The sequence below is a fragment of the Eschrichtius robustus genome, chromosome 13 (assembly GCF_028021215.1).
Source record: "Eschrichtius robustus isolate mEscRob2 chromosome 13, mEscRob2.pri, whole genome shotgun sequence".
NCBI lineage: Eukaryota > Metazoa > Chordata > Mammalia > Artiodactyla > Eschrichtiidae > Eschrichtius > Eschrichtius robustus.
In genome coordinates, this window is record NC_090836.1 from 103,448,787 (window position 1) to 103,474,703 (window position 25,917).

Below are 25,917 nucleotides of genomic sequence, written 5' to 3' on the forward strand. Positions count from 1 at the left end.
CTTTTTTGGCACCAGGGACTGGTTTCATGGAAGACAATTTTTCCATGGACGGTGAATGGGGGAGGGGCGGCGGGGGGGGGAGTGGGGGATGGCTCAGGGGGTAATGCGAGCGATGGGGAGCGATGGGGAGTGGCAGATGTAGCTTCGCTCGCTCCCCCGCCGCTCACCTCCTGCTGTGCGGCCCGGTTCCTGGGGGTTGGGGACCCCTGCGATAAGAGGACCCCATCAGAATTTAGATCACTAATGTTTCTTGTTCTACTACTGATGGACACGGGGCTGTTTATAGCTCGCTTTTATTGCAGGTAACTTTTTGATATACATCCTTGGCGTGTGTTAAGAGTATCTCTCTCGAGAAAATTCCTAAAAGTGATGAATCAAAACAAAGGTACACACAGTTGACATTTTGACGGCCGCACTTTTTGGCTAACCCAATATTTCCAAACCGTCCTCCCCAAAAGGATGCACGAACTCACATCCTCGCCAACACAAGGTATGTTCAACCTGTGAAATATTTTGCATTTCTGACAAATGAATCTTCGAGGTGTTTCATCTGCAATAATTTTTGATGAGATTCAACATCTGCCTGAATTTTATTGGCAACGTCCATTTCCTTTCTCTGAACTGCCTGACTATTCCTGTGTTCATTTTTCAATGATGGTTGGTCTTGTTTTTATTGTGTTACACAAGGTCCTCATAAATTTCAGAAATTAACTCTTCTCTGCCATTTCTGTGGTAACTCCCTCCTGGCTTACGTTTAACTTTCAACTGATTTATGTATTTGTAGTCACATAAAAAGGTTATTATCTGCATATGGTCATAGTTATCAATGTTTCCTTTGCGATGCTTGTGCTCTCAGGTTATTAAAAGGCTGGTGTGAAGAGATACGAAACTTGGAGCTCCAGAGACATCCGGCACCAGGATCCTCGGTGCACGCAGAAGCGTGCATTCAAGCGGCAGCACCATCCTGGAACCCAAAGTCACTGGGATCCCCAGACATGGGCTTCCCTGGATGCCCTCTGTGCCTTTTCAATATTGAACCATGTGCATACATTACCTACTGTCTCAGTGTGCTCGGGCTGCCGTAACAAAATACCATGGGCTGGGGGCTTAAACAACAGAAGTGTATTTCTCACGGTTCTGGAGGCTAGAAGTAGCAGCGAGATCAGGGTACCAGCACGGCTGGGGTCTGGTGAGGCCTCTCTTCCCAGCTGCCCACTCACTCTGTCCTCACACGGCCCTTCCTCTGTGTGTGTGCGCACAGAAAGAGGCAGAGATTTCTGTTGCCTCTGCTTATGTGGACACTAATCCCATCGGATCAGGGCCCACCCTGACCATTTACCCGAATTACTTCCTGTAGGGCCCACCTCCAGATACAGTCCCATTGTGGAGTTAGGGCTGCAACCTAGGAATTTGGGGGGGGGGACACAATTCAGACCAGAGCAGGCATGTATGAGACAATTGGGAATTTGAACAAACTGGATAGTGATACTAAAACGTATCATCATTTTCAAAAAGAAAGCTTAGATGCTGTGGAAGAGTGGGTACGGTGGTGTACCCCACATGTCCCTCCAGGACCAAGGTTCTGGAGCGCTGGGTGACGGTGGCTCACAGCTGAGACTCCGCACTCAGATCCTCCTCCCGAAATCCCTCACCCAAGGTTGCATAGCCCTTGCTGGGGCAGCTCACAGCCAGCGACGGGTGAGCGTGGAGATGGAGGGGCCCAGCCCCTTGGGCTAGTGCAGCCACCTCGGCACTGTATCTCCAGAGCTGAGACGCGGGGTCCACAGAGGCTTTTGCTGCCACTGCATTGCAGCCCAACCTCTCCTCTGCACAGCCCTGGGAGCCCCCCACCCCTGCCCCCTGCCCCTGCCCACGCGTGGCTCCCGAGAAGGCAGATCTCGGGCCTCAGGGTCTGTTTCTCAGGGAGGCCAACCTTCAAGCATGCAGATTTTAGAGGGGTCAATAATTGACTGGTGTAAGAAAATCCTTTCAACCTTCCACGGGAGCCGCTTCAGAATGAGCTTCCTTTTGAGGAGCAGGTGAAACTGATCTGTAATTAGCATAACAAGCATCAGAAACAAATCTGAACTTCCTCTTCTTCCTTCCCAGGTTGCAACATCCAAGAATGCACAACTTGCTAAGCAAAGGTAACCCAGTCTGAGTGCCTCAAAAACAGGGAGGAGAGTCGCAATCATTGACCTCTACTGACTTACATAACCGTGCAGGGGCCACCAGGCCGGGGACCCAGGGCAAAGCCCACCCCCAGGGCCGGACAGGGTCAGGTGGGTTCTTTTTCAACCCCCTCCTCCCCATCAGGCAGGGCAGGGAGGGAGAGGCCAGAAGGCCCAGCCAGGTCACCCACCTGTTCTCCCCTAGCAGGGGCTGCCCCCAAGGAACCTTGTGAGCAGAGGATTCACATGCTGCTCAGATGGTAAAGGACGGCGGCCCACCCGGCTGCAGACCCTCCTCTCAGCTCCACCAGCAATGGAAACCGTCTGATCTCCCCCCACTGCCCCCCTGCCCGCTCCCGGGTTAGCAGGGTGCCCTGCCGGCCCCAGAACACTGGGCTTGGCCACCCCGCCAGGCAGGCTCTGTGCACAAATACACGCATGTGCACACATAACCTCATACACACTCGTGTACACACACCTGTGCCCTCACTCACACCCAGTCACACGCTGCTGACACATCTTCGCACATACAGCCTCACACACTCTCGTCTTCACACGCATTCACACCCATAAACGCATTCACACCCTCACACACACCCTCAGCCGCACACGTACACCCCTGCACACACAGACACACACCCCCACATTCACACCCTCACACACACACTCTCACGCTAATCCCCGCTTCTGGCGTCTTCTCCAGGTGGGCAGCCTGCAGCCTCCTTAAATTCTAGTCATTAATTTTAAATGCTTAGCTGAAAGTGTATTTGTTCTTCATACACTTCAAATTCTTTAATCTCTACTTTTAAAATACATGTGACGTCTGGGAGTGTTTGCCTTCCAAGTCCCAACTTGGCAGGTCAAGGGCATTCTGAAATAATAAAGCCGCCGTGAGAGGACGGGGCGGGCCGTGCTCCCCAAACCATGACGGCAAACAAATGGGGGCCCGGCACGGCCCCTTCCCACGGTGCTCTGCCTGTGGTGTTCCAGAATCCTGCCCATCTGGGCTCGGCCCAGGTGGTCAATGTCACCAGGATGAAAGCACAGCCCACGCCCCCAGTGCGGCCACAGCAGCTCCCAAGCTCTGCCCTCGTGTTGACTGGAAGTCTCAACTCCTCCACCTCCGCCTCAGCATCTGAGGACTCCTACAATGCCCTCTCAAGGGCCACCTGCTACCGAGGCCCAGAGAAGGAAGGCCCCGAGCGCGTGCGTGCGCGCGCGCGCACACACACACACACACACGCACACACACACACACACACACACACACACAGAGCACCCTTCATTCAGTTCCCGAAGACCTGAATTTGACTTTGCTGACGGTATTTCTGCTCATGTGTGGTTTTCAGCGGCTGCAGGGAAGCCTCGTTCCTCAGGCCGCCCCTGTGAACAGGAGGACGGCAGAGCAGGACCCGTGCTCCCCACAGCCACGCAGCTCAGGCAGCTGCCTTAAAGCATCCGCTGTCCCGTGGAAAGGGCGTGATGATGTGTGGGATTATTCTGTTCCTCTAGTTAACCAATCGTGCAATTTCAAATCAGCTGCAAATACAGCTAAGTCTCTGTGAAGTTGTTTGTTTTAAGCACAAAAGATATCTTTTCATTTCCAATAGGTCGTTGCGGTATTCGTTTCCTGGCACTGCTGTAACAAGTACAACAAATCTGGTGGCTTAAAAAGAAGAGAAATGTTTTCTCTCATAGCTCTGGGGGCCGAAAGTCCAGAATGAAGGTGTGGGCGGGGCCGCACTCCCTCTGCAGGCTCCAGGGGAGGAGCCTTCCTGCCTCTTCCAGCTGATGGGGGCTCCCCGTCTTCCCTGGGTCTCAAATCTCCCCCTCCTTTCTCTTATAAGGACGCCAGTCACTGGATTCAGGGTGGACCCTAAATCCAGGATGATTTTACTGTTCATCGAGAGCCTTACTAATTACATCTGGAAAGACCCTATGTCCAAAGGAGGTCACATTCTGAGGTTCTGGACACGAATCTGGGGGTGATACTACTCGACCACTCTAGCGGCCCTCCACGTCTGTCCTAGAGTTACAATCATAGTAAATGTCGGCCTCTGCGAACACGGAGACCCGAGGTGAAGCAGCACCTGACCCTGTGGGGCTGCATTCCCCAGCCTCCAGGGGACTCACCGGGCTCTGGTTTCTCTGCCCTCTGGGAATGCTCTTCCCGGCCTCTCCCACCAGGCCAGTAAGGGGCGGTGGGCCAGGGCCAGCTCCCCACCTCCGCAGCCGTGCCTCAGGCCCCTCCTCTGGGCCCACACACAGCCATCCAACCCCTTCTCCCCTTGTTCTCTCCTCCGAAAACCCAGGCTTCAAACCTGTCTTCCCTCGCCAAGCCTGTTCTCCGGGTCCCCCACCTGGAGAGGGTCCTGCAGCTGCCCAGAGAGGGGGGCCAGGAGCTCCAGAGCCACCCCCTCCCCTTCTCCCTTGTCCCCACCAGTGCCATCCCCCAGGGTCCGTGTCACTCGCCTGCGCTGCCACCTGCACCCCAGTCTACACCAACCCCCATCTGCACAACCACAGACAGCGACCATCTCTCGGGCCCCTGGACCCAGGCCAGCTGCTCATCACCTTACAGATCTGCCTCTTCTCCACAGAGCACCCGAGAGAGCTTTCCAGAATGCTGGCCTGGCCACACACTGGCTTCAAAACAATCCCGCTGCTCCATAAAGACCCTTCCACCTTGGAGCCTGGCCCTCGGCCACATGCCAGCCCCGTCTTCGCCACACTCACCACCTCTCATGCCGGCCACAAGGTCTCCCTCTTTGGAGGGAGGCTGGGGGATTCAATAGGCTAATGGAGACGACCCCCTAGGTCCACACTCATGCATATTCACCACTGTCAACGATCACCCCCTGGTGACCCCCTTTCTTTTCTCTGTGCCTGGCATCCTCTCTGCTGGCCTCTGCAGGTGGCTTCCCTGTGCCTGGACGTAGCCTCATCTCAGGCACCCTGCATCCCCTCAGGAGGCTTCGCCCACCCACCTGACCAGGGCCAGGGCACCCAGGACAGACCCTGATGGGCCCAGAACCTCCCCTCTCCAGAGAGCGCCCATCCCAGCTCCAGGGTGACACCTGCTGTGCAACTGTTCCCCAGCCTCTGTCTCCCCAGGCTCTGGGGCAGGGGCAGGGGCAGGGTCTGTCCGGGGGTCAAGTCTAAGAATATCCAGCACACAGAGGGTGCCTGACAAACGCCCGGCACATAGCAGGTACTCGACGAATGCTTGTGAGATGAAGTCATAAAAGGCCAGGATCTCCCCCCTTCCAAGCCAAAGATGAATGCTGTACAGAATTATAAAACCTGCATAATTCACAGGTTTGATTCCAATAGTGTTGGGAATTTGTTGATCTAATGAATGAAGAATTAATTCTACGGATAAACATGTTTTTTCTTTTCTTTTTAATAAAAGACAGTGAGGACTCTGAGCATGCAGGTTTCAGATGAACTGGGTCCCCTGGAAAGGGTCTCGTCTCTGGGTTCCAGGACCTTCGTTCAGGCCAACCCCAGGCCCCCGTGCGCGCCTTAGCAGGGTGCTTTCCGTGGCAGCCACTCCAGCTAAACTGCACAGTAATCCACTTACATGTTTCTTTAACTGTATCTTCTCCTCAGGGCTGTGCTGGCAGATCCTGACGGCCAGCCCTCGGGGGAAAGCCCGGATCACACAGTCCCATTTCCATGGGACATCACAGCCAACCTGGCATCAGAACTCAGAGTTGTGAACAGATGTGATAGGATGGTTTTTAATTCTTAAAATCATCTTACTTGAGGCAAATAATTAAGACCAAATTTAGTGAGCCCTGTATCTTTTTTTTAATATACAGCTCTTACATGAAACACTATTTTAATGCAATAAATGTTCTCAGACACGCTTCCTTAACAAGATTTAACTTCACCTTTCCTCTTCTAGGAATCCTCAAAGTAAAGTTGGGCTTCCAAATTTATTCCAAGCATCCTGGTATCCTGCTTAGAGTCAGATGCTTGCTCTGAGCCATTCAAAACCTGGGGAAGGTGCCCCCACCCTCCCCCTGTGCAACTCCCACCCATTATGACTGCCAGCCTCGCCCTCCACCGAGGATCAGGGTCACCCGAGCAAGCCCACAGCCTCGCTCAATAACGCAGGTGGCACTGCAACCCCCTGCCGAGGAGGACCTGAGGCCTGGCCTCCCGGTCACGGCTGCCAACGCACAACCCCGCACGGAAAACTGGGAGAGGACCCCCGCCCCATAGAAAGGCATTCGTAGCTGCAAAGCAGGAGCTCCCAGGAGCCGAGGCCCCTCCAGCCGCCACGACCTCACGCACGTCCCCGTCACTGGATGCCTGTCCCACCCAGGCTTGGGGCTGGGGATGGGGGGACAGCAGGAACCCCAGCCCGTAGTGCCAAAGCCACAGACCCTCGGGTGGGGAGCGTTAAGCGCCCTAGAGGAGCGCCAGCTTCACAGAGCTTAAACAAGGGCTCGTCTGCAGGGGGGCTGTGATAACGGCTCAGGGTTACAGGGGCGGAGGAGGCCTCGCAGCCCCTGGTGTGGGAACTCTCATACGCCCCCATCTTACAGGCCGGAAGCTGACGCCCGGCATAGGGTATAAGAATACTATTTTTTGTTTGTAACCAAGATATTCCTTAAAGATAAGGGAAATGGAGGAAAGACATAGTGCCCGAGCGGGGGAGCGTCTGAGCCGGGCTGTGCAGGAGCGTCCGTGGCGGTGGAGACGGCTCGGCCCCGGAAAGGGCCCCAGCATTAGCACAGGGATATCGGGGGCTGCGCCGGATGCTGGGTGATGGGTGTGCACCTGGTCAGGTCTGCGAAGGAGGAGGGGCACAGCCAAACACCCCTCGCTGTAGAGAGACCTGTGGGGAGCAGGGCCTGGCAGGGGGAAGGCAGATGGCACAGGAGTGTGTGTGTGTGTGTGTGTGTGTGTGTGTGTGTGTGTGTGTGTGATGTGTGTGGTGTGTGTATGTATGTGATGTATGTCTGTGTGGCATGTATATGTGATGTATGTGTGTGTGAGATGTGTATGGTATGTGATATGTGTGTGTGTGATGTGTATGGTGTGTGATGTGTGTGTGTGATGTGTGTGGTATGTGTATGTATGTGATGTATGTCTTTGTGGTGTGTATATGTGATATGTGTGTGTATGAGATGTGTATGTATGTGATGTATGTCTGTGTGGTGTGTATATGTGATGCGTGTGTGTGTGGGATGTGATGTATGTCTGTGTGGTGTGTATATGTGATGTGTGTGTGTGTGGTATGTGTATGTATGTCTGTGTGGTGTGTATATGTGATATGTGTGTGTGTGATGTGTGTGGTATGTGATGTGTCTGTGTGTGGCGTGTATATGTGGTGCGGGGTGTGTGTGCACGTGTGTGTGACAGTCACGGCAGGTCTGGGGGAGGAGGGGCAGGGCGGGACGCAGGAGATGACGATGTGAACCTGGTTCATGCCAAGAGGCGCTTCAGAAGGTGCCGGGGCTGCTGGGGGATGAGGAGGAGGGAGACGAGGAGCTGGGGGCCAGCAAGAGGGGGAGCACAGCCAGGCCGAACCCCTCGGCCCTGGAGGAGGGCCAGGGCCGGGCCCCAGGAAGAGAAGGGAGTGTAGAGGTTTTTATGACTTCAGTTTTTCAATAAATAAAGAGACAATTGCCTTCTGGTCCTAAGCGCCAGCTCAGGGCTTTGAACTAGAAAAACTAGACTCTCCGGAGTCAGTGATCCGCCCGCACAGCTTGTGTTGGAAGCTTCAGAAGGAGCACAGAGACAAGGACAGGGTCTCTGAAAAGGTTCAACACTGAAAAAGTCGGTCCATCCACCCTTCCATCCACCCACCCACGGCCTAGGCACACCCTCCCACCTAACCCCCCGCAGAGGTGCCCCGAGCAGGCTCCCGACCACTGACTCAGTTTCCCCGGCTGGAAACCCTCCCTGAAGGCAGGATTTCTGTTTCTGGCCCCGGGGCTAGCCTAGCCCCTAGGAGGCCGGGCTCAAGGTGAGATCGGCTAATTCTGTGAAGTTCTTGAGCTGACCACCTGGTGTGTGGGCTGTCACATGACCCCCTGCTCTGAACTGGCTTCTCGAGCCTGGAGGCCCCATCTGTCCACCCAAGCCCCCCACTGGCCCGCTCCCCACCCCCAGCTCCCTTCAAGCCTCTCCCCCTCTGCCTCTGAGTTTCAAGGTTACTGGACTGCCTCACCTCTTGGCCCGGCCCTGGAGCCCCCTCCCCTACGGGGCAAGGCTGCCAGGAAGGGCCTCTCAGAGGCCAGACACCTGCCCACATCACGGGGAGGGGAGGCCGGAAGCCCAGACCATGGCAGGCCTGCCCCAGGCTGGGGCTTCGGGGTGACTTCACTACCGTCTTTGAAGCAAATTCCCAGAACCCCGACACACCCATTTTTCTAAAATATAAATTAAAAATGCATTCCAGCACCAAAAAAAATGATTCCAGCTTCTCCACGGCTCCTGGCTGTAAGTCAAGAGTTACCTACACACCTGAGAGGTTGAAACCCGGAGAACCTGAAAAATCACAGTGCTTTCCAAACTCCTGGTGCAGGTACACGGCCCGGCCCAGCCCAGCCCAGCCCAGCCCAGCCCAGCCCAGCCCAGCCCGCAGCCATACTTGGGGACCCCCTCCTGTCAGAAAGGGGGTGCTCTCCCTACCCCCCTCTCCTCACGTCCATTGGGGGGTGGGGGGAACAGAAAATAACCAACCCTGAAGTCAGCTAAACGGTGGCTCCTAAAAGATATGTCCACATCCTAATTCCCGGAACCTGTGACTATCACCCCATGTGGCAAAAGAGTGACTATCACGTCACGTGGCAAAAGACATGAGTAAATTAAGGATCTTGAACTGAGACCCTCCTTGTTACCCGGGTGGGCCCTCTGCAATCACGCGAATCCTTATGAAAGAGGAACAGCTGGAGTTTACAGACCATGTGAGGATGGAGGCACGAGCCCAGGGAGCCTGAGGCCACCACGGCTGGAAGAGACAAAAGGACCACCCCCCCGTGTCCCCAAAGCCTTCAGAGGGAGCGTGGCCCCGCCCACACCTTGATTTCAGAATTCTGGCCTCTGGAACCGTGAGAGAATGAATTTCTGCTGTGTTAAGCCACCCAGCCTACGGTCTTTTATTCCGGCTGTCACAGGAAACCACTACAAATCCTAAACACACCCCGGAAACTGGCCAGACTCAGCAGAAATCTCTTCCTGGGGACAGTCTCCCAAGAAAGCAGCGCCCCTAACACCTTTCAGCGACTCCGTAAGCCTCAGCGGAGCTGGAGCCATGGAAGAGAAAGCCCCCTCTGTCCCCCAGGACACCACAAAGACCTGGGCTTTCTCTTCCACGGTGGGCAGCAGCTAAGGACCCAGGAGGCACCAACTGAACACACACAGGTGGACCCCAAAATCTTGGCTGCCAAAGCCGGTGGGGGAGGCCCCCCAGAGGGCCGGACACTTGCACGTGGGGTGCCTGGGACAAAGGTGCACCTGGTGACCAGGGGAGAGTTCGCCGAGCTGACCCCCAGGGCCTGAGCGCCCAGAACCCCATCTTGGCTACTCAACCCCCTGAAAGCAAAGGCAGGGTCCTTCCCGGCCAAGGATGTGGGCTCAGAAGGATACAGCTGGTGGCAGCTCAGGAGACATCTGGGGTCCCAGAACGGTGGAGGGTCCCGCCCCGGGGCAGCCTGGGCCCCAGCCAACATCCGCCGGGGGCCTGGTGGGAGGGAGGTTCACGCTGTCCTGGGGCCCGACGGTGAGGCTGTCCAGGGCCCTCCTTGTGCCCTTGTGGGCCTCTGCAGGCCTCTCTCCAGAGACCACAGGATCTGGGGGCGGTACACAGCCTGGAAACCGCCTCACCCAGGGAGGCCCCGGCTTTGGGAGAGGTCACCCGGAAACCCCTGGGCCAGGGCATCTGTCCTGCAACGTCCCAAGAACCAGCTCCAGGATAGTATCTCAGACACAGGACTATGGTTTAGTTCTAATGACATGGGGCTCTCTGAGGGTCGGGGCACGGGAGGGCCTGGGAAGGTCTCCTGGAGAGGGTGGGCTTGCGTGGGTGGGGTGGGAGACGCCCTGCACCCCAGGGAAGATGGAAGCCTGGAGGCCGGGCTGAGGGTCCCTGCTGACCACGGGAAGAACCTGTCGGTGGAAAGTAAACTCGCAGCTGTGGGCAGCGAGGCCGGAAAGGGGCGCCCCCAGCACTTTATCAGTTAGTAGGGAAACCGTGCCAACTCTGAAATGGCGACGTGTCCAAACTCAGCCGGAATGCTAACTAAAACCTTAATCATCCATGCAAAACAGCAGCTCAGCCCCCGATGGTTCCAATTCCCCTTCCTGCCTGGTGCCGGGAGGAGGCACGGTTCCCGGGACAGATGAACGTCCAGAGGGAAGAACGCGCATTCTGCATTCGCCGCTTGGACTCAGCACAGCCGCGTTGCCCTGGTTAACACACCCTCCCTCCTCCAGCTGCGCCCGGCGACCCCAGCAGAGAAGTCTCACCCCGTTACCCCAGCCCTGCAGGCACTGGGAGCACGACAAGAGACATCTGTCTGTCCACATCAGGAAAAGGGCTCAGGACGGGGCGATGGGCAACAGCGTGAGCGGAGACCACTCTCCCTGGGGAAGTCGGGGGTGGCCACTCACGGGTCAAGGGCTCAAACTGGACTCCCAGTAACTCCCGGTGGCCCTTGGTCCACGCGGTGCCTCCAGAGAAACAGCGGGGACGGACCCCAGTGCCGATGGCAAAGGCCTCGCTTACGCATCCCTCCACAAACACTGACTGAGCGTCAAGGGGGTGCCGGGAGCCAGTGGGAGAATACGGAGCCCCGAAGCCATCCACATCCTACTGCCTGGAGCCTGAGGCCATGTGACCTCACACCACAGAAGGGACTTGGCAGGTGCGGTTCAGGTAGGGATCTTGAGACTTGAGACAGGGAAGTTACCCTGGATTCCTGGGGGCCCGGGGTAATGGCCAGGGTCCTCGTGGGGGACGGGGGTCAGCAGAGAAGCTGTGATGACAGAGGCAGAGGCTGGCGTGGGGTGAGGAAGGGCCGCCAGCCAAGGGAGGCAGGCAGCCTCTAGAAGCTGGAAAAGGAGAGATTCTCCCCCGGCGCCTCCAGAAGGAACTCTGCGAGAATAAATCTGTACTGCTTAAGACACTCGTCTGTGGGACTTTGTCACAGCAGCTGCAGGACACGAGCTGAGGGGGGAGCAGGCAAGCCCAGTCCTTGCTCTCATGGAGCCTGCCTTCCGGCTCTTTCTGCAGAAGCAGCTGCTCTCCACACGCGCACACACCGGATACTCACAGCCTGCATGGAGAGACCCCCGGCAGGAACCGGCCACAGAGCCTTGTCTCCCCTCGGACAGCGGGTACGACGACCCAGGAAGGTTCTAACCGCACGTGGCATGTCCTCAGGCCACTCTGCTCACCGTGGTCAGACATTTCAGTGTATACCCGTGTTCCTCACCGACCCACGCCCTGCGCCCAGCTCATCGGACCCACCTAGAAGCTGGCTGGGTGGACATGAGGAACGCTTGTTTTTAGATCTCTAAAAAGAAAACAAACCCCAGAAGCCTGTCAGAGCCTCTGACCCAGAGCCTCTGTGTCCTCTGGCCCAGCGGACGCTCGACAAGCAGGTCGACAAGAACTGGCCACCACCACCAACCCCCAGAAGCCCTGAGGCCGGTGGAACTGTGTTCCCAGCAGCCAAATCATGTTCAAGTCCTAACCCCTGGTGCTTGTGAATTAATCTCACTTGGAAATAGCTTCTTGCAGATGTGATCCAGTTAAAATGAGATCATACTGGACTAGCAGGGGCCCTAGTCCAATGACTGGTGTCCTTTTAAAATGAGGGAAATTTGGACACAGAGACAGAACACACCGGGGGCGGGGTTGCCATATGAGGACAGAGGCAGAGACTGAAGAGATGCAGCTACAAGCCAAGGACCACCCAAGACAACCAGAAGCTAAGAAGAGGCAGGAAGGACTCTCCCCTAGGGCCTCTGCAGGGAGCAAGTCCCCGCCAACACCTTGATTTTGGACTTCAGGCCTCCAGAGCTGTGAGAGAATAAATTTATGTTATTTTTTTATTTTAATAAATTTATTTTATTTTTGGCTGCGTTGGGTCTTCGTTGCTGCGCGCGGGCTTTCTTTAGTTGCGGAGAGCGGGGGCTACTCTTCATTGCAGTGCGCGGGCTTCTCATTGCGGTGGCTTCTCGTTGCGGAGCACAGGCTCTAGGCGCACAAGCTTCAATAGTTGTGGCACACAGGCTCAGTAGCTGTGACTTGTGGGCTCTAGAGCGCAGGCTCAGTAGTTGTGGCGCACGGGCTTAGTTGCTCCACGGCATGTGGGATCTTCCCGGAGCAGTGCTCGAACCCGTGTCCCCTGCATTGGCAGGCAGATTCTTAACCACTGTGCCACCAGGGAAGTCCAATTTCTGTTATTTTAAGCCAGCCAGTGTGTGGTCCTTTGTGACAGTAGCCCCAGGAAGCTAACAGAAGCCCTGTTACCCCCGCCCCTGTCCCCAGCGGCCGTTTGGCTGTGCTCGGACACCCTGGCCAGACGAGGAGGATGATTATTCTGTCTGTCAAAACCCCAGCTTTGGGGGAAAGAATTCCATGGAAGAGAAAAGGAGATCCCTGGCTAAATCTATCCCCACCGCAATCTCTCTGTATATGATTTTAATGGAACACAAAGTCTTCCTGAAGTGCAATAATGCCCTAGCTTTACAATAATGTACTAGAGAAATGCTGGATATCCCCAACCTGGAACCAGTAGAAAGAACCCAACGTCAAAGACTGGAGAGGTGCTAAAGAGAGAGAAACTTGGAGTAATCCTGAGTATCTGAAAAGTACGTTTTCCTAAGAAAGGATTCTGTTTCTGATTTATTTGAGATTTTAATTATAGGCCAGGTAACGATTTTCATTTTGAATGATAATTAACTCTCCGGTTTAAGGACTAAATTCAACTTGACGATGAACTCTTCCAAGTGGAGCTTTAATCCAGTAAATTGCAGTAAGTGCAGCAAACTTATTTCTCTTGTGTTATGTGAATGTCACCCCACAGGAGGATGGCACGGCTCAGACGCACGAAGCATTTTTAGTCTAATATGGGGGTGCAGGGTCAGTGTACCCCAGGAGGATGGAGATACTGTTACTCTGATGAGAGAATTCAAGATAAAACTCAGAGCTGGAGTAAGAAATCGGAGAAGTGCCAGAATTGATTTAAATTTTTCCCCATGGACAGAAAAGATGATTCGATTTTTACATTAAAAGTTTCTCTTGGCCTTGAACCTACACAAAATATCCTGGCCCTGGGGACAGTCAGGGCCCCCAGCCCTGCTGAGGTCACCCCGGGGGACAGTCAGGGTCCCAGAAGCCGCCCTCACAGGCCAACTGGGACATCCCATCCTGAGGCTGTTAGCACAAAGCTCAAACCCAGCGTCACTGAGACTCTCCTAAGTGGCCCCTGACCCTCTGATCCCCAAACCAGGCTAAATCCAGCTGGGGCACACCCTTGACGACACAGGGTCCAGCAGCCTGGATGTCCGAAGCCCAGGGACAGCTGTGTGCTTCACGCACAGAGGCAGGACTGTTGAACCCAGACAAGCGGCCTGGGGTCTAAACACAGAGGCTCAGGAATAAACGGGACCCTCCCCTCTGTCCCCCCCGACACACAGATGACCGAGAGGTCCTTGAAAGCCCTCCTTCCCGGGTGACATCAAAGCTGCCGCCTTCTCAGGAATGCACCCCTGGGCCGACGTGGCTGTGACATAAATCACTGCCCGCTGCTCTCACCCTGGGAGGATGTGTGTGAGGAAGGGGAAGGGATTCCAAGGCAGCCGTGGGCCGGGGCCGCGTGGGCACACGGCCGGGCAGTGACCCGAGTGGCCCTTGGTGGGCACACCCACCAGCAGGACAGGAAGGGACACAGCGGACGGAAGGGGGAGCCCCGTCCCCTCCAGCTCAGCCGCGGGGGCGGCAGAGGCTCCGCTCTGAGCACAGCACAGAATCCCAGAACTCCAGGACGTCTTCTGAGGCCTGCGAGGAGGAATGGCCCACTTAACCCCTGACCCCGTCGTCCCGCATGGGTATTTATCACACGCCTACTGTGTGCCCGGCACTGTGCTGATGGACAAAGATGCTGGACGCAGAGGGGAGGGGGCAGACAGCACCGAGCAGATCTGGACTCCAGCCTCCGACCTCTGCCGTGGGGGAGGGGCGGGCAGAGGAACGGGGACACGGAGGTGACATTCGGGAAGGCAAGGGAAAGCGCACTCGAGGGGCAGGGCCCCGGGGAGAGGAGCCGGGCATGTTTCTGGAAGGCCAGCAAGGGGCAGTGGGGTGGGGCGGGGCCGGCCCCTGAGGCTCTGGAAGGAAATCCCCGGGGCCCCCCACCCGGCTCTGCATCTTGGTGTCCCTGAAATGGATGACAACTGTCCCTACCCCATGGGGTCGTGACAGGCACGGGGAAAGGGCCTGGAGCAGAGCCTGGGTGGACACGTGCTCTCCACCACGTCAGCGAGGAGTGATCCGACTGTTTAATTAGGGAGACGACGCATCAAGAGGCCACAGGACCCGGACGCAGAATCCCACCCTGAGGCTTGCCCTGGATGGGTTTAGTCCAGTGTCCTCCCGGGCGGGAGGAGTTTCCTGCCACCCCCTCGGGTAACGGGGTGACCGCGAGTGAAACCCCCTCCCTGGGGCCACTGCTCCTTCTTACGCATCACACTTCACGCGGAAGGCGCTTCTTAATAGATGCCGTGAAGTCAAGGAAGCAAGAGAAAGGACCCAGTAATAAACAGGCAAACCAGGCCATTCCGCCCTCGAGGAATCCACAGGGCGGACAAGCCTGAGCTCAGAAGCCAGAGCACCGGGTTCGAATCCCGACTCACCCCTCGCCCGGGTCTAGAGCAGGGCTCCTCCACCTCCACCGCAGACACGAGGACCCTTCTCCGTGGGGGGCGTCCTGTACCCTTGGAGGACGCAAGGCAGCACCCCTGGCCTCCCGCCACGAGCACCCCACCCCCAGCTGAGACAACCAAAACCATCTTTGGATACCGTCGTGTGTCCCCCGGGGGCAGAATCACCCCCGCTGAGAACCTCTGGGCTAGAAACTTTAATGCCCCGTACCACAGTCTCTCCATTTATGAAATGGGGACGTACAGCTGCCAGGAGGATTGGGGTAGCAGTGTAGAATCATCTGGAACAGTACAGCACGTTAAGTGCCCAATAAGTACTATCTGCAGGTCGCTGCTGTCCTGAGTGTCCTGGAAATAAGTGGATCACACCCAAAATGAGAGCAGAGCAACCAACGCATAAACAAGGCACCGAGGAAGCTTCCGAGAAGATCGACGGTCACTGTCCAAGGAAGTTGGGAAAACTTCCAGAACCTTCCGAGAGCAGGGACAGCGCTGGGCTGGGGGTCCTGAGGGAGGCAAGGACAGAGGGACGGCAGGTGCGGGGGTGGGGAGATGGGAAGAACGGGCTACGTCCTTGGGGAGCTTAACCAAAAGCAAAGCCAAAACCAAAGCTACGCTGTTCACAGGCTGGAAGACAGAGGGGCCGGAACCAAGGAACCCGGCGTGCATGCTTGTCACACATGACAGTTGCTGAGCTGCGCCTCGATGCCTCCAGTCCTTCTGTCCCCGTTCCCTTCAGAGTGGGGTCCCCTGCAGACCCCCGCCAGGCCTCCATGCAGAGCCCTGAGGAGGGGAGATGCCTTCTCCCTACAAGGACGGGGAGTCCTCTTCCCTGGGGCCTCGGAGCTTCCCTGAGGCCAAAGCGGACTGAAGAAACACAGGGGAGCTGTCGGGGTATTTTTCCAGCATCAAATTCATGAGCTTTTCCTGAAATTAACTGATACCTTCCTTCAGCCAGCTCGTCTCCCGTCTGGCAACACAGGAAGCCAGGGTCCTCCGGCGGCCTTGGGCCCCTTCCAGCTTCCCGCCTGCCAGGCCCGAGCTCGGCTTACCAGGGAGCAAGTAATAAAACCCTGGCGACGACAGCACGGCTTTCACCGCGAATAAATGGGCTCAATTACCTGCACCAAGAGAGCAGGGCTTCAAAGGAAGAAAGGAAGAAAGAGAGGAAGGGGGACCGAGTAAAAATAATCAGTCTGAATCAGTCTTATCTCGGAGGGAAATACACATGATAATTTAGTACCAAAGACATTCAAATTAGTCCCCTGCCAATCAAGACGTTTCAGTGGTAATGACACAGTGGGCCATTACCAGGCATAATTTCTCTAGAAATGACTCTGGCGATGAAAACAAAATTTGAGACCTCTGGAAGCCCTTTCCACCCAATGGGTTGAGGCCTCTTTGGAGGGGATCCCGGGTCCGCGGGTCCCTAGCGGCCTCTACTTATCCTACCCAGACATGGCCCCAAGCTCACATCCGGGACTTCTGGAAGCCAGGACTGCTGCTGCAGCCACGAGACAAGCTGGTGTCCTCGACCGAGGTAGACCCCACCCTTCAGACCCATCTTCAAGATGAAATCACCAGACTCTGGGGGTGCTTAGGGGTGTCCCCCACCAGGTCCCCACCACTACATGTCTCCACCAGGGAGAGGGCCGGTCACCTTGGGTGGCCCACCTGATTGGGCAGGGGTAGGTCTGCTGCGTACACTGGCCGGGCATACAGCAGGCACTCAACTTATGCTCGTGGAGTGAGTGAATGACTGCTCACTGGCTGACTCCCTGGAGGGCACCAGGCTCTTTCCCGGGGCTACGGCTTCCCCACTTGAAGCAGGAGTCATCCGCAGGAGCACTCCCCATCCAGGCCATGTGGCAAGAAGGGGGGGACAGGGACACCGGCCCCTCCACTGTGAGGGAGGTCGACTGTGCCGCGGCTGGCACACCCGGTCAGGCACTTCAGAAGAGGCCGAGATGCCACCTCAACGCCGTGCAGAGGGAAGGGGAGGGGGGGCGGACCCCCACCTGCGTGGCACGGCTCCTCGGCACAACCAGAGCCCCCTGACAACTCAGGCGTGGGCTTGGGGGCTGGAGTCTCCTTTGCCTTCCTTCCCCGCTCACCACCAAGCTCCAGCGTAGCCAGGAATTTAGGGTTAACACTTGAGAGACCGCGGGGAAGAGATCTCCAGAGCCGGACAGGACGCATGGACAGGCAGACAGACACAGACGGGCGAGGGGAGGGGAGACACAGGCAGGCGATCAAGCCTTTCTCGCCGCAGCGGTGCCAGCAGATTATAACCAGGCTGGTGCTCAGATGCGGCAAACCGGGGCGCACACCCATCTCCCCAGGCTGCCCAACGCCCCCTCTTCTGGCTGGGGCTCCTCCTCTTCAGATGCAAAGCACCACACGGCCGCCTCCCTCTCTCTGTGCTCCCACCCCAGGCTTACTCCCTTCCTGCTCGATGAATACCTGTTAATACTGTAAGCCCCGTCCTAAGCTCCATCAGTTGCGCTGCGTCCCACACGCACAGAAACCATTTCTCCACTGTCTACACCAAACACGTCAACCGAGGACACAGTCCGCGGAAGACTCTCAAAACCACCTCTGGGATGAATCAGGTCCCACCCAACCTCAGAGAACTTTCCAAAAAGACAGACGGTCACCATCTGCCACAGTACACTTGTTTGTCAAGTGAGCCGTCCTTCTATGTAACAGGCCATCGAAGACCAAAGCAAGAGCATATGTTTCTGTACTGCTCTCGGCGGGTTCTTTATTTTTAAAAACAACCATTGGCTGCCTTTAGAGCAATTCATCTTTGTGACAAATCAGGACGTCTCGAGGGAAGTGTATCTTCAAGGCAGAGAAGATGAGTAATTTCTACAGTGACAATGAGGCACGAAAAAACCAACAGTCTTTCCAGACCCAAGTGATCAGTGGCTCACAATTTCTATCCCAATTATTACACTGTTTTCCAGTAACCAATTAAACTCGAAGTCCGGAATGAACTGCTTTAAATTTGAAGCCACTTATAAAAAGCACATGTCATTACAGACACGCAGATTTTTTAGGTGGCTCTGGCACTATCATCCTCCTCCTACTGTCCTTATAAAGAGGGTGGCTTAAGTGGCACGGGATCAGTAGAGACCTCGGGGCTGTGCTCAGCAAGCAGAGCCAACGCCCAGGCCCACGGTCCATCCTTTGACCCTGTCCCCGAGGAGGGAAGTGGACAGAGGAAACCACCCGACACCCTCCGACCTGCGGACTGGGAACCTCGTGTGAAGCAGAGGTGACCCGGGGCCTCCCCACCGCCTGTGCCACCCCGGGACCCGCGACGAAGGGTGACACCTACCTGTGAAGTCCTCCTGACACTCGCAGGTGTAGCCGCCCTCCCGGCTGCGACACCGGCCGTGGGCACCGCAGGGGCTGGAGTAGCACAGGTCAATCTCGGTCTCGCAATAGTCGCCGGTGAAGCCGGGTGGGCAGCGGCAGCGCAGCCCGTTGACGGGATGGATGGGCCGGAAGAGCACGGTTGGGGAGCTGATGAAGGGGGCCGAGCTGTCGAACTTGAGCACCGACACGCACTTCATGTAGTTCTCGCACGGCTCCCGCAGACAGATGTTGTCGTCGAAGGGCAGGACGCGCTGGGTGGACACGGCCGTCAGCAGCGTCCGGTTCAGGTAGATCTGCTCCTGTAGGTCCTCCGATGGGAAGAACTTGTCCCGGACGCCTCCGGGGAGCAAGGCCGAGAAGGTCACGTTCAGGATGTTGGAGCTGACGTCCGTGTCGTTCTGGATGTTGAAGACGAAGACGGCGTCCTTGGTGGTGGACAGCACCGTGGCCACCCCTTCCACGAAGCGGGACAGCAGTGGGGACAGGAACTTCTCCTGCGACATGTTCTCCAGGCGGACGGTGATGCTGTTGGTCAGCATGTCGTCCGTGATGACGGTGACCCGCAGGGTGCAGAGCGCCGCCACGCTGTGGATGCCGTCTGCGAGACACAAGGGGGTGTCACTCGGAGGCCTGCCTGCCCGGTCCCCACCCCGGCCCGACCGGGAACAACACCCCCGAGCCCCATGCCCGGCCCCGCCCCTCCCACGACCACCACCGTGACCCCATGTCCCAGACCCCCTTCCCCTCCTTCCACACTCGGCTCCCATCATGCCCGTCAAGCTCAGAAGCCCCCAGTGGAACCCCCCAGCTGCTCATCAGGGCGTCTCAACAACCACCACGATCCAGTCCCCCAGCCTCACACGTTCTGCTCCAGACACGTGGGGACGCAGAGCCCCTGTTTTACCTCCTCTGCACCTGTTCCAGCCACTAGGTGACCCTGCCCATCCCCCAGCCCAGCTCAGACCCCACGGTGTCCAGCGCGGTCCAGCCCAGGTACGGCCTTGTCTTGTGCAATGCTGGCGGCTTCTCTGCTCTTAGCTGTGACCTACTCATCTCCAGGCGCCCAGCACACAGGAGAGGACAGCACGTGCTGCTTCAGAAAGACGCACAAGAGGATGGTGCCTCTCAGCCAACACAGGTGACCCGCTCATGAAACGAGGCACTTAGGACTTGGGGACTGGAAAGGGTCGGGTATTTGGGTTATCAGGCTGAGCAGACCATAGGTTCCGCGCCCAGAACCAGAGAAGCTGTCCAGGGGCCGCCACAGGGGCTCTGCTCACGATGGCCACAGGGCGGTATCATCACCTCCAGGGCAGCCCTGATAGATGCAGCCACGCTGCCCAGAGAGGGCCTGCACCTGCCTCCCAGTGCCCGCCCCCCAAACGTGCTCTGGGACCCGAGCAAAGCCTGGCAAAGTTCACATCCTTCTGGCTCAGCTCAGGTCCGTGTCCCTGCAGCCCTGACGGATCCCCCCTCGAGCACACCCACCCCAGTTTCCATGAGGCATCTGGGCAAGCCTGTGAGCCCCCGGCGGGTCCCACCCCTCCCGAAGCTGAAGCCTGGCGGTGCCCACCCGAAAGGCAGGCTTATTTCCGGCTTACTTCTGGGAAGCTGCAGGAAAGTCTTAGGACCCCTGAGAGGATGCAGTCAGGTGACAAAACTTGGAGGCCATCCTGTCACTCTGGACCCAGCACAGTCCCCACCAAGGCACAAGCTTGCAGGGAGCCCTTAGGACGACGGGGAGCGGAAGCACAGAAGCTTCTGCGCCTGGGACTGTTTGCCTCAGACACTCAGGAGCCATAAGCCCCTTTTGGCAGGGGACACCGTGCGTCACCGTGCGTCCAGACAATGGAGAAACATAACTGCTCCACAGGTCACAACACATTCAGGGGCAAACCTGAGATTCCGAGAGATTCTGAGAGAACCAGCATCACCCCATTTGACAGGTGACAAAAACTGAGACCTTGGGAAGTCAAGTTTCACACCCACGAACACATGCTTGGTGGAGGGGGGCCCTGGCTTCCCCACAATAATGACGACCATCGCCTAGGAGGTCAGGCACCGAGCACTCCATCTGGTCCTCACGATAACCTGGCAAGGCCATATTTTTTTTTTTTTTTTTTTTTTTTGGCCTCACGGCTTGCAGGATCTTAGCTCCCTGACCAGGGATTGAACCCAGGCCCCCGGCAGTGAAAGCACAGAGTCCTAACCACTGGACCACCAGGGAATTCCCTGGAAGGACCAGATCTGAAAGAGGAAATAACATTTGTATGACCTCGTTGTGGGGAGGGCACCCCAAAGGCTGGTGTAAAACCCAAAGGCCGGCGAGGTAAGGGCTCAGCTCTGTGTGCAGCTTCCATGAAGCAGAAGGTGGACGCTGGGACCGTATCTGCTGTATACAAAGGGCCGTTACTCAGCCATAAAAGGGAATGAAATTGGGTCATCTGTAGAGACATGGAAGGACCTAGAGACTGTCATACAGAGTGAAGTAAGTCAGAAAAAGAAAAACAAATATCGAATATTAACGCATATACGTGGAATCTAGAAAAATGGTACAGAGGAAGCTGTTTGCAGGGCAGAAATAGAGACATAGATGTAGAGAACAAACGTACGGACACCAGGGGGGGAAAGCGGGGGGTGGGAGAACTGGGAGATTGGTATTGACATGTATGCACCAATATGTATATAATAATAACTAATAACCTGTTGTATAAAAAAATAAAATAAAATTCAAAACAAAACAAAACAAAACACAGAGCCAGTGGCTAGGATAATTAATGAGGAAAAGAAATTAAGGCAAAAGATGGCACAGCCCATACGGCAGGAAGCCTCAGAGATGGCACCACCCTCCTCCCCTCCCCCACACGCCAGCTACACCCAGGCAACAGGGCACATTTATTCACACTGTGGCCACAGCAGTCGTCCTAAAACATTGGGATGTCCTAAAATGTCCTAAAACACTGTGGCCACAGCACTCATCCTAAAACATCACACCACTCCCTTGGGGCCCCCAATGGCACCCAGGATAAAACCCATACTGCCTACCCCATCTTATGGTCCTATGTGGTCCGTCCCCGTCACCCTCCCTTGCCTTAGAGACACCTCCCTGCCTCAGGGCCTTTGCACACTTCATCTTCCGCCTGGAACACCGCCCTCCTTGTCGCCAGTGGCTGCTCCCGGGGCCACCCGGGTGTCAGCTGCACGTCCCTCATCAGAGGGGCCCTCCGCATCCCCCATGCTCTGCCACATCCTCACTCTAACTCCCTCACAGGAGCGGCCACAAGCTGCTTTTATTTGTTCATATCTGTCTCTCCCCGCAGTGAACCCAGGAGGACCAAGAACTTGTAGGTCTTGTTCCTGCTGTGCCCGTCACTTCTAGAACAGTCCCTGGCACTCAGAAGCTCCTGGAAAAACATTCAGGGAAGGGAGGGAGGGAGGGCAGAGTCCCTCTTCCAGTGGCATCTCTTTAACCCCAAGATTGACATTGGCACAAACAGCATCAGAGACTCCATTTTTCCATCTAAGCTATTTTTCTGTGGGTGTTTCTTTTCTCTTTTTTTTTGCAAAGGCCCATTACAATAATATAGGATATAGGATACTGTTTGTTTCCTGGTGGCAGTTGTTATGAAACATCCTTTTAATCTTAAACCACACACAAATTTGCTCTGGTCCAAGATTTGAGGGTCGTGCTGATTTTAAGCTCAAAGTTCAGACCGTCTGGGCATGCTCCAGGCTATTCTGCCCTCTCCCTCCCCGGGGGTGGGCAGGGAGCCCAGGAAGGCACGGCACGGAGGAATGCCCAGGAACAAGGAGCCACGTAATGACCAGAAAATAGTATTAAATATTAACTCACGTCAAACGTGCTGGAAAATAAAATACGCACCTTACTGTTAATTTTACAATTAATTTCTTTCAAGACCATGGACCGTCCTGGACTACCAGGTCCTGGAGACAATGAATACGCTCTGTGCTTAACTCATCTGGGTTGCATTTCTGAGTCACCACGAGCACGAATGCGACTGCCCATCAACAGGGAGCCACTGAAATAAAGGACGGCTGTTCTCACCCTGTAGCTCGGCTCAGCGAAACCCACTAGGTGACACTCGCCTCCACCGGTGTCAGGGCAGATCCAGACAACATGATGTTAAAAGGGGAAAGTAAGTCACTTTTCACACGAAACAAAGAAATATGTTTGCACACAAATCCAGGGAGCCGTCGGCAGGGACAGCAAAAACTTCAGTGCTGACGGTGATTCTATGTGGGTCGCTGACTTTGCTTTTAAATAAACTTTTTATTTTGGAGCAGTTCTAGATGAACAGAAAAACTGCGAAGACAGTGCAGGGAGGTCCCGTATACCCAGCACCCAGGTTCCCCTGCAATTAATACTATTGTGACGGGGCTTTCCTGGTGGCACAGTGGTTAAGAATCCGCCTGCTAATGCAGGGGACACGGGTTCGAGCCCTGCTCCAGGAAGATCCCACATGCCACGGAGCAACTAAGCCCGTGCGCTGCAACTACCGAGCCTGCGCTCTGGAGCCCGCGAGCCACAATTACTGAGCCCGTGCGCCACAACTACTGAAGCCCGCGCGCCTAGAGCCCGTGCTCCGCAACAAGAGAAGCCACCGCAATGAGAAGCCCACGCACAGCAACAAAGAGTAGCCCTTCCTCCCCGCAACTAGAGAAAGCCCGCACGCAGCAACGAAGACCCAACGCAGCCAAAAAATAAATAAAACATAAATAAATTTAAAAAAAAAAAAAAAAAAAAAAAAAAAATACTATTGTGACGTCAGTGTGGGGTATTTGTTAGAACGAATGAAGCAATACGGACACGCAATTAACTGAAGTCCATACTCCACTCATATTTCCTTGGTTTTACCTACTGTCCTTTCTCTGTCCCAGGACCCCACAGGACATGAGTCGTCCTGTCTCCTTGCTCCTCTGGCTGTGACGGACTTTCTCAGGCTTTCCTTGTTTCTGATGACCCTGACCGTTTGGAGAAGTACTGGTCAGGAATGTTGCTGACATTTAGGTGATTTTCGCTTTTTCCCCTACACTTTCTTGTATCGTTTTATTCTCCGGCCCGAGCATCCATTAGGTTTATCACTTAGAAGGCTGTTTTCATTTTGGAAAACACGGAGCTCACCCAGGGCTCCCCCCAACCTGTGCTGTAGGCACTTCGTCCGCGGCTGGAAACAACAGCGCCAGAACCAGCGCCTCCAAACCGGGCCAGCACAGTTTCCATGGCTTTCCCTAGGAAAGGTGAGTCCCCTCATGGTCCCTAAGTCACAGCGGGAAAGAGACAGAACAGATGGCAGGGCGGGGCTGTGGGGTGCCCACCGGCGGGTGCTTCCCGCAAAACCCCCAACGGTGCAGGCGAGGGGGGTTTCGCAGGTCTTCACGGAGGGTGGGGCCTGTCCATGCGTCCAGCTCTGGTCAGAGGACAGCCGTCGTCCACAATCTCATCCCTGTGGCCCGCTCAGCCCTGGGGGTCTCAGTGCCCAAGGAGCCGGTGGCCCACAAGGGGGCAGGGGACAGAGCCGAGTTTGCAAGAGGCAGGACAGGAGGACCCCAGGAGGCAGCGGGGAGGGCAGGGTCCACGGAGGAACGGACCTTGTCACACAGTGGCATGCAACCATCTTCCCAGCACAAGGTGCGCAAAAGCAGCAAGGCCTGGCCAGTCGGTGGCGGGAGGCCGTGTCAGTCCCGGGGCTGCACCACAGCCTGAGGCTCACATAACTGATCCCCTCAGAGCCTGGAGGCCAGGAGTCCAAGATCAAGTGCCAGCAGGGTTGGCTCCACATGGGGGCTCGGAGGGAGAATGCGTCCCGTGGCTCTGTCCCAGCGTCCAGTAGCTGCTGGCAGTCGTTGGTACCCCCAGCTGGCAGATGCCTCACTCCCGTCTCTGCCTCATCGTCACGTGGCCTCTCCCCACGTGAGTCTGTGTCCCGATTCCCTTCTGAAAAGGTCACCCGTCGTTGGATCAGGATCCACCTGAATCCAGGAGGTGTCAATGCTTAGCTTGATCACATCTGCTCAGATCCAACCTCCAAATGACACCTATGCTGAGGTTCCAGGGGGCCGTGAACTTGGGGGGACGCTCCTCCACCCCGGACAGATGGGAACGTGGGTTGGAGGAGACAAGGCCAGGGGGGCAGGGGAAGGTCCTCTGACGCTGCCGCCTCTTGGACCCTTGGCGTAGGGCAGTGGGGGGTGGACGCGGGGGAAACATCCATGGTGTAGACCTCGCTGACCCCGACGGTGCCCCACCACTGCCCGCAGCGGCTCCGCACTGACACCTTCCGCCGTGCCGCCCCTCCAGCCCTCGTCACAGCCCGCGAGGGACACCTCTGCCGGTCCTGCACAGATGAGGACACCAACGCACAAGGAAGTTGACCAGCAGGCCCGGCCGAGGTCACTCAGGCAGCAAGTGGCAGGCCCAGACCGACTGAGCCTGAGCCCCTCCAACGGTGGGCAGAGGGTCCAGAGAACTATGGTCCTGGCTGGGAGGGTCCACGTGGAAAGAGGCCGGTTTCTGACCCGTTATACACCTGCAGCCTTGGCGACAACGCGGTGAGGCAGGGCCACCAGCAGTTGGAGATGCAGCGGTGCCAGGAGGGACCAGCACCAGTCGCCAGCGTCTTGGTCACCCCACTCCACATGCACCGTGGTCTAAGTTGGGGGGGCATCTCCGTCTCCTACTGCCAACGCCCTGCCAGGCCTGGCTGGCACAGCCCGTGACGCTGCAGTAGGCCGGCTGCGGCCACATCCACTGGGCACTGTTTGCCGTCCAGACGGTTTGACACAAAGCCTGCCCCCTCCTGCCCCCTCCCAGGCCTCACCAGGGGCAGGGAGTGCCTGCCGGGGGTGGGGGGGACTTTGAAGTGGTTTCCTTTTGGGGCAGCAAAAGCTGAACCCAGAACCTCTGACTCAGGACAGGGGCTCCCTTCCCGGGAACAGGGTGATGGGGGTTCGGGGGACAGTAGGGCAAATGCTGGTGTCAGGCCTGGCGGGCATGCTGGCCTGAGAAGACGCTGCTTGTCCTGCCCCATCCAGGGAGGAGAGGCCTCAGGTCTGAAGGGGAGGGCCCCATTCAAGCACCAGCATCTCAGGCAAATCAGACGATGCACTTGCTCTCGACGCATCTACGGTCCCTCCTTCCCTGTCCCCACGCATGCCGGGACCTCGACGACAGTGGCAGCCCACGCCTTGGGTTTCTCCTTCTTTGGAACCCATGTCCTTGCCCTGTCATTTCTACCATCGTCTCCCCTCAAACTGCTGGAGGCGCGGTCCTCACAGCCCCTCCCCTGCAGGCCCCAGGCAGCCCCCCAAAGCCCACCCCCACCCAGGAGCCTGGGCCTGGGGGACACTCCCCGACACAGCACTCAACCCCTAACTCCCATTTCAGGGGACGTTCACTCCTACAGGGCCCTGAGCCTGGGCCCGCTGCACCGGG

At 56.6% G+C, this 25,917-nt stretch overlaps 1 protein-coding gene across 1 annotated transcript in view; it reads right to left on the reverse strand.

Moving 5' to 3' along the window:
• Positions 1-25,917, reverse strand: part of CELSR1 (cadherin EGF LAG seven-pass G-type receptor 1) — a 147,101-nt gene that overhangs the window by 74,282 nt on the left and 46,902 nt on the right. Inside the window, exon 2 of the mRNA XM_068561993.1 lies at positions 18,424-19,062. Coding sequence (XP_068418094.1) covers positions 18,424-19,062 — 639 coding nt within the window. The remainder of the gene's footprint in view (positions 1-18,423; positions 19,063-25,917) is intronic.